This window comes from Grammomys surdaster, unplaced genomic scaffold (genome assembly GCF_004785775.1).
Source record: "Grammomys surdaster isolate TR1022 unplaced genomic scaffold, NIH_TR_1.0 257, whole genome shotgun sequence".
NCBI lineage: Eukaryota > Metazoa > Chordata > Mammalia > Rodentia > Muridae > Grammomys > Grammomys surdaster.
The window spans coordinates 5377721-5393067 of NW_021604698.1; the positions used below are offsets into that span (position 1 = coordinate 5377721).

General features: G+C 41.8%; 1 protein-coding gene across 1 annotated transcript in view; it reads right to left on the reverse strand.

The window, feature by feature from the left end:
* The window catches only part of Phlpp1 (PH domain and leucine rich repeat protein phosphatase 1), a 208735-nt gene that overhangs the window by 57046 nt on the left and 136342 nt on the right, over nt 1-15347 (reverse strand). The window contains exons 6-7 of the mRNA XM_028775649.1: nt 3359-3505; nt 2601-2831 (exon numbers count right to left, since the gene is read on the reverse strand). Coding sequence (XP_028631482.1) covers nt 2601-2831; nt 3359-3505 — 378 coding nt within the window. The remainder of the gene's footprint in view (nt 1-2600; nt 2832-3358; nt 3506-15347) is intronic.

Sequence of the window (15347 nt, forward strand, 5' to 3'; positions counted from 1 at the left end):
CCTTGACATTCTACCTTTCAAGATCAAAACCTCAAGTGATAGCAGATACTGGCGAGGATGTGGAGAAAGAGAGAGAGAGAGAGAGAGAGAGAGAGAGAGAGAGAGAGAGAGAGAGAGAGAGAGAGAGAACACTCCTCCATTGCTGGTGGGACTGAAAACTGGTACAATCACTCTGGAAATCAATCTGGTGGTTCCTCAGAAAATTAGAAATAGCTCTACCTGAAGATCCAGCTATACCAGTCCTGGGCATATATCCAAAAGATGCTCTACCATACCACAAGGGTGAATGCTCCAATATGTTCATAGCAGTCTTATTTGTAATAGCCAGAAGTTGGAAACAACCCAGATATACCTCAACCAAAGTATGGATACAGAAAATGTGGTTAATTTACACAATGGAATATTATTCAACTATTAAAAATGAAGGCATCATGAATCTTGCAGGCAAATGGATAGAACTAGAAAATATCATCCTGAGTGAGGTAACCCAGACCCAAAAGGACATGCATTATATGTAGTCACTGATAAGTGGATATCAGCCAGAATATAGAATACTAGGATACAACCCACAAACCTCAGGAACTTTAACAAGCAGGAAGGCCCAAGTAAGGATGCTTTGATCCCACTTAGAAGGGGAAAGAAAATAATCAAGGGAGGCAGATGGAAGGAGGGACTTGAGTGGGTGAGGGAAAAGGGGAACAGGATCAGGTATGGTGGGGGTGGAGGGAGACATGAAAGAAGCCTAGAGGACCAGGAGAATAAATGGAATACACAGGCTCTGCGGATGGAGGTGGGGGGATCCTCTAGAAAGTCCCAGAGACCTGAGTGAGGGGTGAGACTCATTGGAGGTGACCTTAGCCAAATGCCCAACAGTGGGGGATGGACTCAAGGAGTCCACCTCCAGTAGATAGACAGGACTTCAAGTGGAGGGGTGGGGTTACCAAACCACAGTCAAAATTCCTGACCCAGAGTTGTTCCTGTCTAAAAGAACTGTAAGGACAAAAATGGAGAAGAGACCGGAGGAAAGGCTGTCCAGTGACTGGCCCAACTTGGGATCTATCTCATTGGGATGACACAAAGGCCTGACACTATTACTGATGCTATGATGTGTTTACAGACAGAAGCCTAGCATGGCTGTCCTCTAAGAGCCCCTACTAGCAGCTGACTGAGACAGATGCAGATACTTACTCATCCATTAGACTGAAGTCAGAGGCTCCTATGGTTGAATTAGGGAAGGATTGAAGAAGCTGAAGGGGGGGGGGAGGGAGTTGAGGAGGTGGAGGCAATTCCATTGGAAGACCAGCAGTCTAAACTAACCCTGACCCCTGGGAGCTTCCAGAGACTGAGCCACCAACCAGGCAGCATTCATGGGACTCCTGGAACATATATAGCAGGGGACTACCTGGTCTGGCCTCAGTGGGAGATACGCCTAATCCTCCAGAGAGTTTAGGCCCTAGGTAAGGAGGATGTCTGACGTGTGTGTGTGTGTGTGTGTGTGTGTGTGTGTGTGTGTGTGCCCTCTTGGAGGCAAGGAAGAGGAGGAACAGGGTTAAAAAATGTAAGGGGGGGACTGGGAGAGGGGCCAACAGCTGAAATATAAATAAATAAAGTAATGTTTTTTTAAAAAAGCATCTCCTTGGGCACCTAGAGATGGCTCAATTGTTAAAAGCACTTGCTGGCCTTCGAGGACTGGAATTTGGTTCCTAGTACCCACATGATGGCTCACAATTGTCCATTACTCCAGTTCTAGCGGACTTGACACCATCTTCTGACATCAGTGGGCACTAGGCGTGCACATGGTATATACATGCATTCAGGTAAAAACACCCACATGCGTACAAATAAAATAAATAAACCTTTAAGGGAATGTAAAACCACATTCTCCTTGTTTAATGCTTCTCTGTGATTAAAAATTAATAGGACCTTACCAAGCGAAGAATAATGACTAAGCATCGACTGGTAGCAAAGATGGAGCCAGAACATTCTTGTTGGATGTTAACATGGCCTCTGCTTTTAGGAGGCATTAGAGTTGAGGGGGCAACTACATTTGAGCCTGACAGGAGATTATAGAATTTATATTTTTGTGAAGAATAATAAATTAAGCTCAGAGCCACTTGAATGAATATAGAAGAAATTTAAACCAATTTAACATAATGGGTACATTAAATTAAGGAAGCCAAGAGAGAAAAGAAACAAAAAGAAAAGAAAAGCAAAAACAAATCCCCACCACCACCACCACCACCACCAACAACAACAACAACAACAACAACAAAAACCAAGAGAGCTCGGTAGTACCACATGCCTCAGGTAAGAAAGACTAAGAACACTGTCCACTGTGTGCTTCATGACTTCCAGTTCTCTACCCTAGCGCTCCCACAGACTCATGCAAATTCAAACTGCGTTCAAGTTTACAAAACCAAGATGAGACAGAGTCAGTCAGCGGTGGGATTTTCTTTTTTCAAATCAATCTTCAGGGAAGAACAAACCTCATAATTAGTCATTTCTTCCCTCTGGTACTAGTACTACCCAGACTATTTGGCTAACCCGCCCCATAATACAGCCAGTCACTCAAGCAGGAACTACTTCTGCAAAGGGGTTACCTTAGGTCCACATGTTTAATATGAGGCATTCTTCTTAAGGCCTGTAGTCTCAGGGTCTCCATACAGTTCCCAGCCATACACAGTTTATCCACAGCAGTCAGCTTCTCCAACACCTCTGGAATGTCAGTGAATTCATTAAAGGAAAGACCCAGATAGCTGAGCTGGTGCATGTTCTCCAACTCAGCAGGAAGGGACTGGAGAAAATTTCCATCCAGCAAAAACGTCTGCAAGCTAACAAAGAAGACATAACAATTAAACAGAAAAGTATACAGTTTTGGACTTTACTATCAACATTCAAGTTCATGAAGATCATATCACTATAATGCTGCAAAATGCATAAAGACAAGGCAGAAGGTAACAACAGAAAAGGAGGGAAAAGATCAGAGATAAGGACCTTAAACTTCTATTAAAATGGGAATTGTTACCAATCTCCTCAACTTGCAAAGGTAAATATGGGGACATATTTGCTAACTGTAATACAAACCAGCCCAAATATGCATCATTCCCTTTTTTCTTAACATTAATTTCTAAGACTTAAAATTCAGTAACTCAGCAAACAAAAAAGTAATCCCTATGTTCAGATACATCCAACTCTGAGACTCTAAACTCTTAACATGTGAACTCTACACAGATCACACAGTGGCTTACTGCTAGGTCTAAGGGCAACACTTTCTTGGCAAACATAACATATTAATTAATACGATGTACAAGTTCCACAGAGCTTTCTACAGATAGCCCCAGTGGTTTAAAGTACTCACTTCTGCATAGCTCCAACAGCTGCAGGGACTTCTCGCAGGGCATTACAAGATACATTCAGCTCTGCTAGGGTGGGAATGCTGCAGACTGCTGACGGAAAGGCTCCTAGGTGGTTATTGGAAAGGTTAAGGCTCTTCAGTTTGGTGAATCTATCACGATAAGAGAGAGAAGGAACAAGGGTCACAAATGCATAGCATAGCCTTGAGGATAGTCCTGCTCAGTACCCTGGTCTGACTGAGGTAGAACTCAGCCCTTCAAGGCTTAGAGAGTGCAAAGCCAGAGAGTAAGTCTGAGTCCCAGATCAGTGTTTTACCTAAAAGGTAAAAGCATTCAGCAAAATTTGTTGCTGTAAAATCAGGTTGACTGAGGAATAAGTTATACTGGACCACTTTTTAATGTAAATGGTCTTGGGAAGGAGCCAGAGGAAGCAAATCTGGGAAACATGGCTTCCTGGTGTCTCCAAGTCCAAAACTTGTGCCTCTCACCTCCAACCCCAACTCAGAACAAACTATCAAAGTCAGTTTCCTGGATGCCCCAGGCTCTATAGTGCCAAGTTTAGGAACCAGTTCCCATCGTCCCCCGGCCTTAGTTTAGCTGTTGCTGCCCACATACCCTTCTCAGTTCATCTTGCAAACTCTCCCTAGCCCTCTTCCTGCTGTGAGCACCTCACCCCTCCATTTCTGCTCCCTCTCCAGACGGCACTCATGGCCAGCACGTTCTCCATCTTCTTGCTTGACACTCATCTTTCTCGGAAATCTCACTGCTCCTGGAACAGCTCGCTCAATGCCATCCCAACCCTCTCACTAAATCCCACAGTCAAAGCTACTTTTACAATTCAGGGATTCATTCCACTTGCTTTGTGCTACTTGTGCTTCCAGGGATTTAACAAATGTTTCAGTCCGCATCTCCTTTGAAAGCACGTCTGACTGAATGCACCGAGAATCCAGACAGACAGGCAAAGATTTGCTAAACTAGAAAATACTGACAGTCATCTTAATATTTGTATTGTGTAAAATGGTTTCCATTGAACGTGTCAGTATTATCTAAACATTATCTTGCTTTTTATATATGGGGTTCACATGAAGGAAGGCTACTGATGGTTTTCAGTTTTGGAAAGGGCAAACGAGTCCTGGAATAAGGTTATCAGATAAGCTACAGAACAGCATTAAATGTGACTTTCAGACAATTTTTTTCTCATCAAGAATGTCCCAAATATTGCATGGGACATACTCAGGCTTTAAAAACAACCATCATTTGGTGGCACTTGCTCTATCCCCTCTCCTATGCAAATCTAACAGTGTCCCTCAGATGTCTTTCCCTGTCATTGCAGATGAAACCACTGTTCCCGTTGAACCAAAGCAGTGGTCCTATTTCTACATGCTTTCCTCATTTGCTAAGAACAGGGCACAGCTTGAAATTCTGCACATCAGTAAGCTGGTAATTCCAGAAAGGAAACGATCAACATGCTACGACATATAGGTTTCCAGAAAGAGAGCAGGATTTCAAAGTCAGGAAGTATCCAATGGGTACACAGAAGACCCGGCTTTCTGAGAAGTCAATAATGCAGCGGCGGGGGTAGGGGGGAATCACTTCTGCAAACAGACTTAATAGAGCTCTATGTATGACTGCTGAGAATACACAAAACAGCCGCATGCTCACTGGGAAGGCAGGCTCCTGCTAAGTACCCCTCATTCATCTGTATTAAAATGATTGTTATCCATAGTATAAAGAAAAGGAAGTGCAATTTATTTTCTGAATCAACTCACCAAAGGACTGGGGTCAGTTGCTCTCAACCCACCCTGTGGATGATGGGTCATGACCACCAGAAACACATATTTCTGATGGTTTCAGGAACTGAGTCACTCACTGCTCAGTAGTAAAATTACAGATATGAAGTAGCAGTGGACATAATTTTATGCCTGGGGGGGGGTCACTACAACACGAGGAACTAACAATACTGAAGGTTTAGGAAGGCCAAGAACTGATGGCTTAGTTAATGACAATGGTCCTTAATCCTAGAACCAAGCAGCCTCTAAAGAAGAGGATAAAGGCTTACTTGCCATATAGCTAGGCTGGCCACTATGATACGAGCTGCAGGCAGATATGAAACAGTTGAAGAGAAGGGAGTCCAAAGTGATGTACTCTCCACACAAATCTCTCACCCAAAGGAACTGAAGTCACAAGTGTTATAGATTTAGGAGTTGTTTAGATTTTTGTCAGTATGGACCATTAGTTGGACATTCATGATCCCACATTCCAAAAATATTTGGGGGCATCATAACAATACTCAAAAAGTTTCAGATTTTTGTGTATTTTAGATTTCAGACTTTTAATTAGGAAATAAATTTAAAAGACTTAATATAAATAAAATGACTCTCCTCTCTCTGTGATAATTTTGGTATATTGGATTAAACAAAATATATCACTAAAATTATTTCACCTGTTTGCAGATACCAATGAGTTTAAACTTATTATAAAGTAGAGAAATCTTTTCCATGTTAGGAATTAAAAAAAAATCCCTAAATTTCCAACCTAAATGATAGCCCACGTTTTCAGAGCTTGTGGGGATGTGGTGCGCTGCTGCGCATGCGTAGTCTCCCTCCTGAAATCGCCATTAAACACCAGTAAGGCGAATGCCTGAGCAGCCGGTAACTGTCAAAAACTGACGCAGCCCGACGTGTCATATCTGCCGAGACGCATCAGCCAATAGAGTAGCCGACCCGATGGGTATATAAGGAGAGCTCCTCTTCCCCTTGGGGTCTTTCCTCATTTTCATTGGAATAAAGCTTGCTGCAGAAGGATCCTGGTGTCCAAGTCTGTTCTTGCTGGCGAGAAGGTGACGCGGGTCACAGGGATCTCCTCCCTGGTCCTATCTGCTCCTCCATGTGCACCCTGACTCAGTATACAGAGCCTGAGTTTCTGGTCTGCAGTGTCACACTCACGTAAGACATGGAAGTGGGGTTGAGACACAGTGCTGGCTGGTGCTGCACACAGTACTGGAGCCCAGAGCATGTAAGCTGAATGTAGACACTGTATACTGGACATGAGAGAAGGAACTCATTTCACGTTTTTCTAGCTTCCTTGTAACTTAAGCATTTAAAAACGTGGGATGTAGACCTGTACTTAGTCATACTCTACAGCTACAAAGTGTAGGAGCTGACTCTGACAGACAAGTGCTCTCCTGAGTCCCTTCTTGCCACGTTTCCCATATCCTGGCATAATCCTCAACAGCCAATTCCCCAAAATTCTTCCAAAGGAGAATAAAGATTATTCACAAATGCCCAAGTTCCAATCATAATGCACCAACAATAAAATTCTCCTGACTCAGCAACTCTAACCCTTAGATTTCTTGGAGTTACTTTTCTGTATATGTAGAGAACAGATTCTAGCACTGCAGATTCAAATCTCCTATTAGAGAAAGACAGGAGTGTCCACACAGAACGCATACCCCTCTGGTACGTAAAGGGTAATGAATAAACAGAGGCAACGAACAAGGTCTGGGAGACAGGGGTCACACGGTACTATAGAAAAAGACTGAAAGCCACAACATCCTGTAGCAAAAAAAGAGTAGAAACTGTTAAGGGGCAGGACTGGAGGTGTCCTAGCCTTTCAGGAGTATCGCTCTTGCAGAGGACTACACTCTGGTTCCTAATTCCCACTACAGGTAGCTTGCTGTAACCTCCCTACTCCAGGACTCCATAAACCCTCTTTATTCTATCACAGATACACACACACATACACAGGAAGAAAAGTAAAGTAACATAAATAAATGAATAAAATAAAAATGACGTAAATCTTTTAAAAAATGACTTTCAGCTCAAAATGCCAGATAGACAATATGTATAAAAAAAAAAAGCAGTTCTCAAATAAGACTGGCTGATTTGAAAGAAAAAATTGAAACATGGAGATTTGGCCAAATAGTTTTTTAAAACCTTATTTTAAACTAGTATTTCAATTCTATTATACTCACTCAGGCTACAGATATCATCTTATAACTATTCAATAAACAGAAGAAGGGAATCAAAATATTACATAGCCTATATTATTTAAAAATATTTTAATAATTTTAACAAATATCATATAATAATAGAATAAAGCCTGATGGTTTAAAAGCTAAAAAAATCGAGAAAAAAAAAGCCAAGTTAAAAAGGCACTCTTACTACAGTGAGTGAGCACATGTGTGTTGTGGTGATCTGAATCAGCACAGCCCACAGGCTCGTGGACTTGGATACTTGACCGCTGGCAGAACTGTTTAGGTAGGATTAGGTGTGTGGCCTTGCTGAAGGAACTGGGGGTAGCTGTAACTTTAGTTTCTTCAGGCCTCACTTTTTAATGATGGCTCTAAAATGCTTTAACCTTCCCATTAGCTCGTCACGCACCAGAGGTAGTGGGAAAGAAAGTCGCAGGGTGGAGTGGACTCGTTTAGAAAGGATCTTTAGAGCAACTGCGGTCTGCTCTGTGTTGTCTGGAAATCGACAGTTCAGTTCAGTTAGTAGCAGCAGCTCGATCCACTCACAAACACTTCACAAATACACTCACAGTCCAGTTCGGTAGAGTTGAAATAGCAAACACAAGTCAGCAGCGGTGGCACTGCCTAACAGAGACAGCCAGGCCTCAGCCTCAACCAAGTCAACAAAAGGGACCCGGAGGGACGGCAGGAAAAGTTCTTGGCTGTGCTTCCTTAGTGAATCAAAGCTCAGCAAAGGCCTGGGGAGATGGCTCAGCGGTTAAGAGCACTGACTGCTCTTCCTAGAGGTCCTGAGTTCAATTCCCAGCAACCACATGGTGGCTCACAACCATCTGTAATGGGATCTGATGCCCTCTTCTGGTTTGTCTGAAGAGAGTGAGCGTATACTCACATACATAAAATAAATAGTCTTTTAAAATAAAATAAAAATTAAAAAAACAAAGATCAGCAAAGATGGGAGACCCACAAACCTTACACAGCTAGCTCTATACACAAGCCAAGCTCAGCCTGCCTTCCTCACTGTTAGTCAAGTCCTTTTATAGTCTTTCTAAACATCACGTATCCTCCATGGGTCTCGCCTCAGCAGGTGAGTCTGTCTCAGCTGACATCACTGTCAATTGGCCAGAGTCTGAAGAAGCAGCAAGAAACTGCAGCACGTCACCAGAGTCCTGACAAATGTATCTCAACTACACAATGTAAGATAAACCAATATACGTGTGTCATTAACAAAGAATCTTATATCACATGTCCTTTCACATGCTTGCTTTGGCAAAACATCTTTTCTCCTATGTCTGCTTCACTAAAATGTTCTTTCACAAGTCTTAGCCTTTCACCTGTGCCCATTTCAAAAAAAACACTCCTTTACATGTCTGTCCCAACAAAACACCATCCAACACAACTGACTCTCCAAAGAGCCCATAAGTTTCCACTTCAGGTAGGCTTTGAGGTTGTGAAAGAATAACAGCATTCCTAGTGCCCAACTGCTGCAACAGCACCCCGCCCGCCCGCCCGCCTGCCTGCCTGCCTGCCGTGCTCTCCACCATCATGGTCATGGATGCTAACTCTTTGAAACCATGAGCCCTAAGTTAAGCACTTTCTTCTTTAAGTTGCTTGGTTGTGTGTTTTTTCACAGAAATAGCAAAATAACTAAGACGGTATTTTATACACACATACAGTTCACAGCACATATAATCTCAAAGCTAAAGAAAGTTAATTAAAATTGATGCTGTGGGTTAAACATCTATTTCCCCAGTCCCTAAATCCTTATGAAACTTAGCCAGTGTAAGAGTTCCAGCCTCATAAATAGGATGAGTGCTTCACCAAGTGAGAATGCAGGAGAAAGCATTTAACTTAAAGAGTAAGCCCTCACCAAATACCAAATCTACTGGCACACAGATCTTAGGTGTCCTAGTCTGTGTAACTTGTCAGTCACTCACTGTACGGTATTATTGTAGCATGGTCAGGACAGACTAAGATAGTGGTCATCGTCCTAATTTCAGGTAGTTATTAAAAAAAAAAAAAAAAAAAACAAGAACAGAAGAGGACGTTGATGTTACTGTATTTCCCAAACTCACAGATAAAATGGCTATTAAAAAAGTTGTGTGACTACTGGATACATACAGCCTTGAGTCTACCACCTTTCAACACATCACAGTTAAGAATTCAATATATGGCACATGTCTTTAATCCCAGCACTTGGAAGGCAAAGACAGGTGGATCTCTCTTGAGTTCAAAGTCAGCCTGGTCTACAGAGAGAGTTCTAGGACAGTCAAGGCTACATAGAGAAACCCTGTCTTTAAAAAATCAAAAAATAATTCAATATAATTCTATCAGTATATAATATAAAATCTTTCCGTCAAACTTCTTAGCCGTGAATCAAAGAACGTATTGTAGGGGGGAAAATGCCACCTTTTCACTCATTTTCTCCTACCTAGAGTGGTAACATCAGCGATGGGGGTGCTATTTCAAACACCTTACATATTTATATAGAAAGCAATTCCAGAAGAGTGTTCCCAAACTGTCAAAAGATATGAAGCAAGCAGTCTCCTTCAGGAAAAAAAAAAAGTAGCCTGTGTCCACTGGTCCCACAACAGAGCTCAGAGGGGGAAATGTGTCAAATTAACATGCATACAGAGCCTAATAAAGAATGATTTTAATCATTAAAGTGATGTTGCATGATGCAGTGTTGTAGTGCGCTACACTGAGCAGACCACAGTGAGTACTGTAGGAGTTTAGGCCATCTGAGTTACTCCAAAGCTCCAGGCACAGGTTTGCTTTTCAGTACTGGCACAGAAAAGTCTGGGCACTGGAGAGACTCCAAACTTTACAGAGACAAGACCACAAACCATGGCTCATTACAAGCGACCCTTGAAGTCCCTTTCAAACTGGGTCCCATAATCGCCCCATGTATAACAAAGTACACTTTAGCTACTTAGGAACGGGGCCTCACGTGGCAGCTGCAGAGTGAGGTCAGGACAAGACAGTGGAATGAATCTACAGGTCAGGTGGATGGCAGTTCCGGATTTGCAGCCCTTACTCTATTGACATCACAAAAGCACTAAAGTGGGACAGGAGACATCCAAAGTGCTAAAACATCTAGGGTGTCATACATTAGCGCATATTAGTAATCCTTACCTGTTCCTCTCTGCAGCTTCAGAGACATACTAACAAGCTGCTGAGAGGAGAAGCGACCCTTAAAACTGGGATTGGGAGAACAGGGCAGTGAGTACTTCTGCCCTTTCCCCTTAAGTCCAGGCAACAACACAGCATGCAAAGGTACTACTGTCTGTGCTGGCCAATTGCATGCCAACTTGACAGTAGCTAGAGTCATCAGATAGGAGGGCGCCTCAACTGAGACAATGTCTTTACAAGACCAGGGTATATGTAAGCTTGTAAGGCATTTACTTAATTAGTGATTGATGGGGGGCATGGGACCAGCCAAACAGAGCTAGTGGTCCTGAGTTCTACTCCATGGAAAGGAAGCCAATAAGCAGTACTCCTCCATGGTCACTCCATCAGCTCCTGTCCAGGTTCTTGTCCTGTTTGAGCTCCTGTCCTGACTGCTCTAGGAGATGAACTATGGATGTGGAAATGTAAGTCAAATCAACTCTTCTCTCCAACTTGCTTTTGGTCAGGGGGCTTCATCTCAGCCACAGTAACCCTAACTAGGACAATGTCTGTAATTGGTTTTAAATACATTTTTAAACTAAATTTTGAGGTAAGTCTTTCTAGCTACTCCCTTAAACTAAAGGTATTTAAATCTGCAAAAGGGAAGGTTAGCCTCTTAAACTGATTAGAAAAGTTAAAACCCACTGATTCATGAACACAATGTATCTAGTGTTATTTATAAGATGGAGGAGTTTGCAAAGCAGGGCAACCACAGATCTGCAAGCATATTTTATTCTGGTTTCCAAAAAACTAGTTAGGAGCAAATACACCCCACAGTGAATGAAGTGGAGCCATTTTCATCCAAGAGCTAGAAAGAAAAAAAGCTAGTGTTCTACAGCATCAAAGTTGAGAGAGCAGAATAAATATAAAAACAGAGAAAAAGCCCTGCCAGTCTTCAGACAAAACCCTAACAGTCTTCAGAGGCTTTTCTCTTCTGCCTTATTAGTAGTCATGGTTATTCAACCTATCTACACTTGAAAACATATTCAAATTTCCGTTTGTATTAAAGTATACAAAATAGCTCTATGAATTTGTATATGTTTAGGAAATAAAGCCACATCATAGGATGATTATTTCAGACATGATATAAATTAGTCTTTGTTAACACGCATGTTTAAGTACATTTGTGATGGAAGTAGCTGGCTTTAGGATTACTGCAGGACACTGAACCCATGGACTCACTTGGGTGCGACTCAAGCTCTCACGTGAGCTGTGCCATGTGCCTTAATAGTTCTAGTGAAGTGAGCGTTACACTATCCAAGAAGAGGAACCTACTTTATTCAATGAACCAACAGAGGAAAGTCAGTCTATTCTTCTGAGGCATTGTTTCCGTCACCTTTATTGTGACTATGGCTACTAGAGCAGAGTTTGCATGTTAATCAAGTGCTAGACTAGTGAGCTATACCCCTAGTCCATTTTCCTTAGTCATCATCCAACATCATCGAGCTAGTTAGAAATGATTCTATAGGCGTAAGGATTTCCATTTCAGAGCATCAGCCCATGTTCACGCTGTGGTTTCCCTACTGCAGAACATACTTATAAACTGAAACCGCGGCTTAAGTCATGAAGGATCTGTCTGAAGACAAGCTGTAAACCTAGCTGTGGGCTTAGTCCTCACTCACCCTGTATGTGTTCTGAAAGGAACATCCTCAGGGGCTCGAGTGGCCTCAGTGGACAGTCTCCAGGCTGCCAGCACTGAGACCACTCACTGAATGTGCTTTCATCTGATAGCTACAGTAACACATGCTCATTTTAGCTTGGCAGATGCTAGAAGCATATACAGAATGAGTGATGAACTTCTACTTCTCTCCAACTCCATCCTCCACTAGATAATCTGGTTCACATCCACATCTGGTGTATTGATGATTTCAATTACAATGCTGAGGCTGTGTTGTAGCCACAATTCTGAAACCTAACAGATCCTGAAGAAACAGAACCTAAAAGCTCTGACAACAACTCAAACGGTACCAAGGATGACCCACTGAGACAAGCATTTGCTAGTTCTCTAGAAGGCAGAATGTGCTAGTCTATCAACCTCTAACCCCGCTGACGGTGTTGCATATGCTACACAAGCTGTATCTCTGTATCATCTAAAAAAAATCTCTGGATTCCAAAACACAATGATCTCACAAGTTTTTCAAAAGGTCTATGAACTTTATTTCTAAAAGTAAAACTGATAGAATGAAGAATGTGTGTAATTTAAATTTGAATACATGGTGCAAGTTAAAAACAAAAAACTATAGTTGTAAAATAAAACACTATAGTTGTAAAACAAAACAAACAAACAAGCCTGCAGATTCCTCCCCTTCCCCAAACACTCACTCCAGGTCCTTTCAGCTGATGCTAACTGACAGACCAAAGATGACAAGTCAGTTTCACCTTAACCTCTCAGTGAAGCAGAGCTGCTGACAACTGGAAGGCTATGGACAAAGGGCCTTTCAAAGACACATGCTTTGCCCAGTTTTATACTGGACTTTTAAAAATTCTCCACTCAACAGTCTGAGGAGCCCTGTGAGTCAATCTGCATTTATTACATATTGTAAATACTCCCTCTCCGAGGTTTTCTTGCTGTTAACTAGTGTTAACACATTGCCACACATTGATCTTTAAGTTCTACTGAATCAAATTTATTATTTTTTCCTAGTTTTTGTTAAATTTATTTTAATATTTATACTTTCAGTCATTTCCATTTTTATCTATTTATCTATTTTATTCTCTGCCACATTTACTAATTCTCCATTACAATTAGTTAATATACTAACTTACGGCATTTTCATATACATTGTATACTGTATCTTTCAACTTGCCCTTTCCCCTGCTGGCTCCCTTCCTCCTTCAAGAGCCCTCTTCCTGTTCTCTTCCTTCTCAGACTGGCAGGAACACAGACTGCCTTCTTCTCAGTAGCTAATTACATTTTCTATATAAATCATCTTTTTTCTAATGCTTAATTAAAACTCTTCTACACTGGGGGAAAGTAAGAGAAACATGGCCGCTGCTTAAACGCAATAGAGAAGCATGGGTAACAACAGCTAGTGTGTGCTTTCTGTTTTCTAAGATAGTTTTCCAAACCATGCTGAGAGCCCAGTTTTAGCTGGTAAAACGTTTGAGTTTTATATACAGTAAGGTTTCTCTTTAGAAAGACTAAGCTTAGGAAGGAAGTAAAGCTCTCCTTATAGTGTTTAATTGTATTAGACCTTAAGGAACAATAGGTGAGTAGATGAACGAGAGAATTCGGTCACCCTTGACTTACCTTCCGTGTGCTCTTCAGACTGAAGCTCTTGCCCCTTGGTGCTCTGTCTAATTGGGAACTGGATCCTATAGCATGCCCGGTGTGACATAAGCAACCTACCTGCACTCTAACAGGTAAGAAGCAAAGTACTTTGTATAGTAGAGGCTCGTGCCCCTGCATGCAGAGGGAATAATAGACAATATCTTTTACCCCTGTGGACCTCTTGGGGCTATCTGTGTTTGTTATCTGAAGAACCCATGGCTCCCAGGCCAGCATCAGTATCACTAACAACACCCATCCCTCAGAAGGCACCTTGGCTCCCAGGACCAGCCCCAACATCACTAGGAACACCCATCCCTCAGAGGTATGACTCATCTTCTGGCGCTCATTTGTCCTCACGCCACAAAACTACAACCCTGGAACTGAACTTTCATCTCTTCCCAATTTCTTGGCACAACTCCGCCCTTTACAACTTCTGAGATGGCTCCACACTGATTTATGCACGGCCTGCTCCAAGAGCTGAACAGTCCACCAGCCTCAATCCAGGGCGTACCTACTTCTCTTCTGAGGCTCAGAAGCACACAAAAGCAAATGTGGCTTACAACCAGCTTCTCAACATTTGAGCTAAAACAAACAGAAACCACCCAATCTGGATTCTCAACACCATAAATGACTCTTGAGTCACCAAAATACACACAACACCTTCTCATATGACTAGAAAATAAAAATAAACACATTAATATTTCACTTGGCTTAAACTTTAATTCTGCTCCTACAAAAAGATCTGCTCAAAATCTGGGCAAAGGGATTGCTTCAGACATTAAAACCCAGAATAACGCACCATAGCTAAAGTAGGACAGCATGGTTTGGACCTGCTAGGTCAGGGGTCAATCCCCAGGCTAGGAAGCTCACAAACATCATTTTTCTGAAGTAACAAAATAAAGAACACTTGATGTTGACAATAATTACAATGGAGATGCTGCTGTAATGACAAATTAAAGCATTTCCTAAAAAGATAAATTTATATTTTAAACCTTCTTTAATATTACTCAAACAGGAGAACATCTACTGATCAGATCCTACATCTAAGACCCTACCCTAGGCTAACTCTATATATACAAGGTAAACAATACAACTCAAAGAACAATGGCAATGAATACATATACATGAGTAAGTTCTTATGAGTCCAGTGAGTTATTATATAGAAAACCACTCCAGGGACAGCAAAGTGGCTTTGAGGGTAAAGGACATTGCTGCACAAGCCTAGAGACCCAACTGTGACCCCTGGAGTTCATGTAAAGCTAGAAGGGAAAACCTGCTCTAAGTAGTTTCCTGTGACATCTACATGTGAGCCATGACATATGCCCTCCTTCCCTCAGAATAATAAATCAAACGATAAATACCACTCGAAATCACAAGATAGTCAATATTTGAATAAAAACAGTAGTGAATTTCTAAGCATGTCATGTAACTTTTTTTTAAAACAAACTGGCAACATAGGAATCAAAAAGAGAACCAAGAAGTGCATTGCCATGTCATACTTTAAAATCTCTTAGGACGCTGCTTCCTTACTTATTTGTTCTCTCTCTCTCTCTCTCTCTCTCTCTCTCTCTCTCTCTCTCTCTCT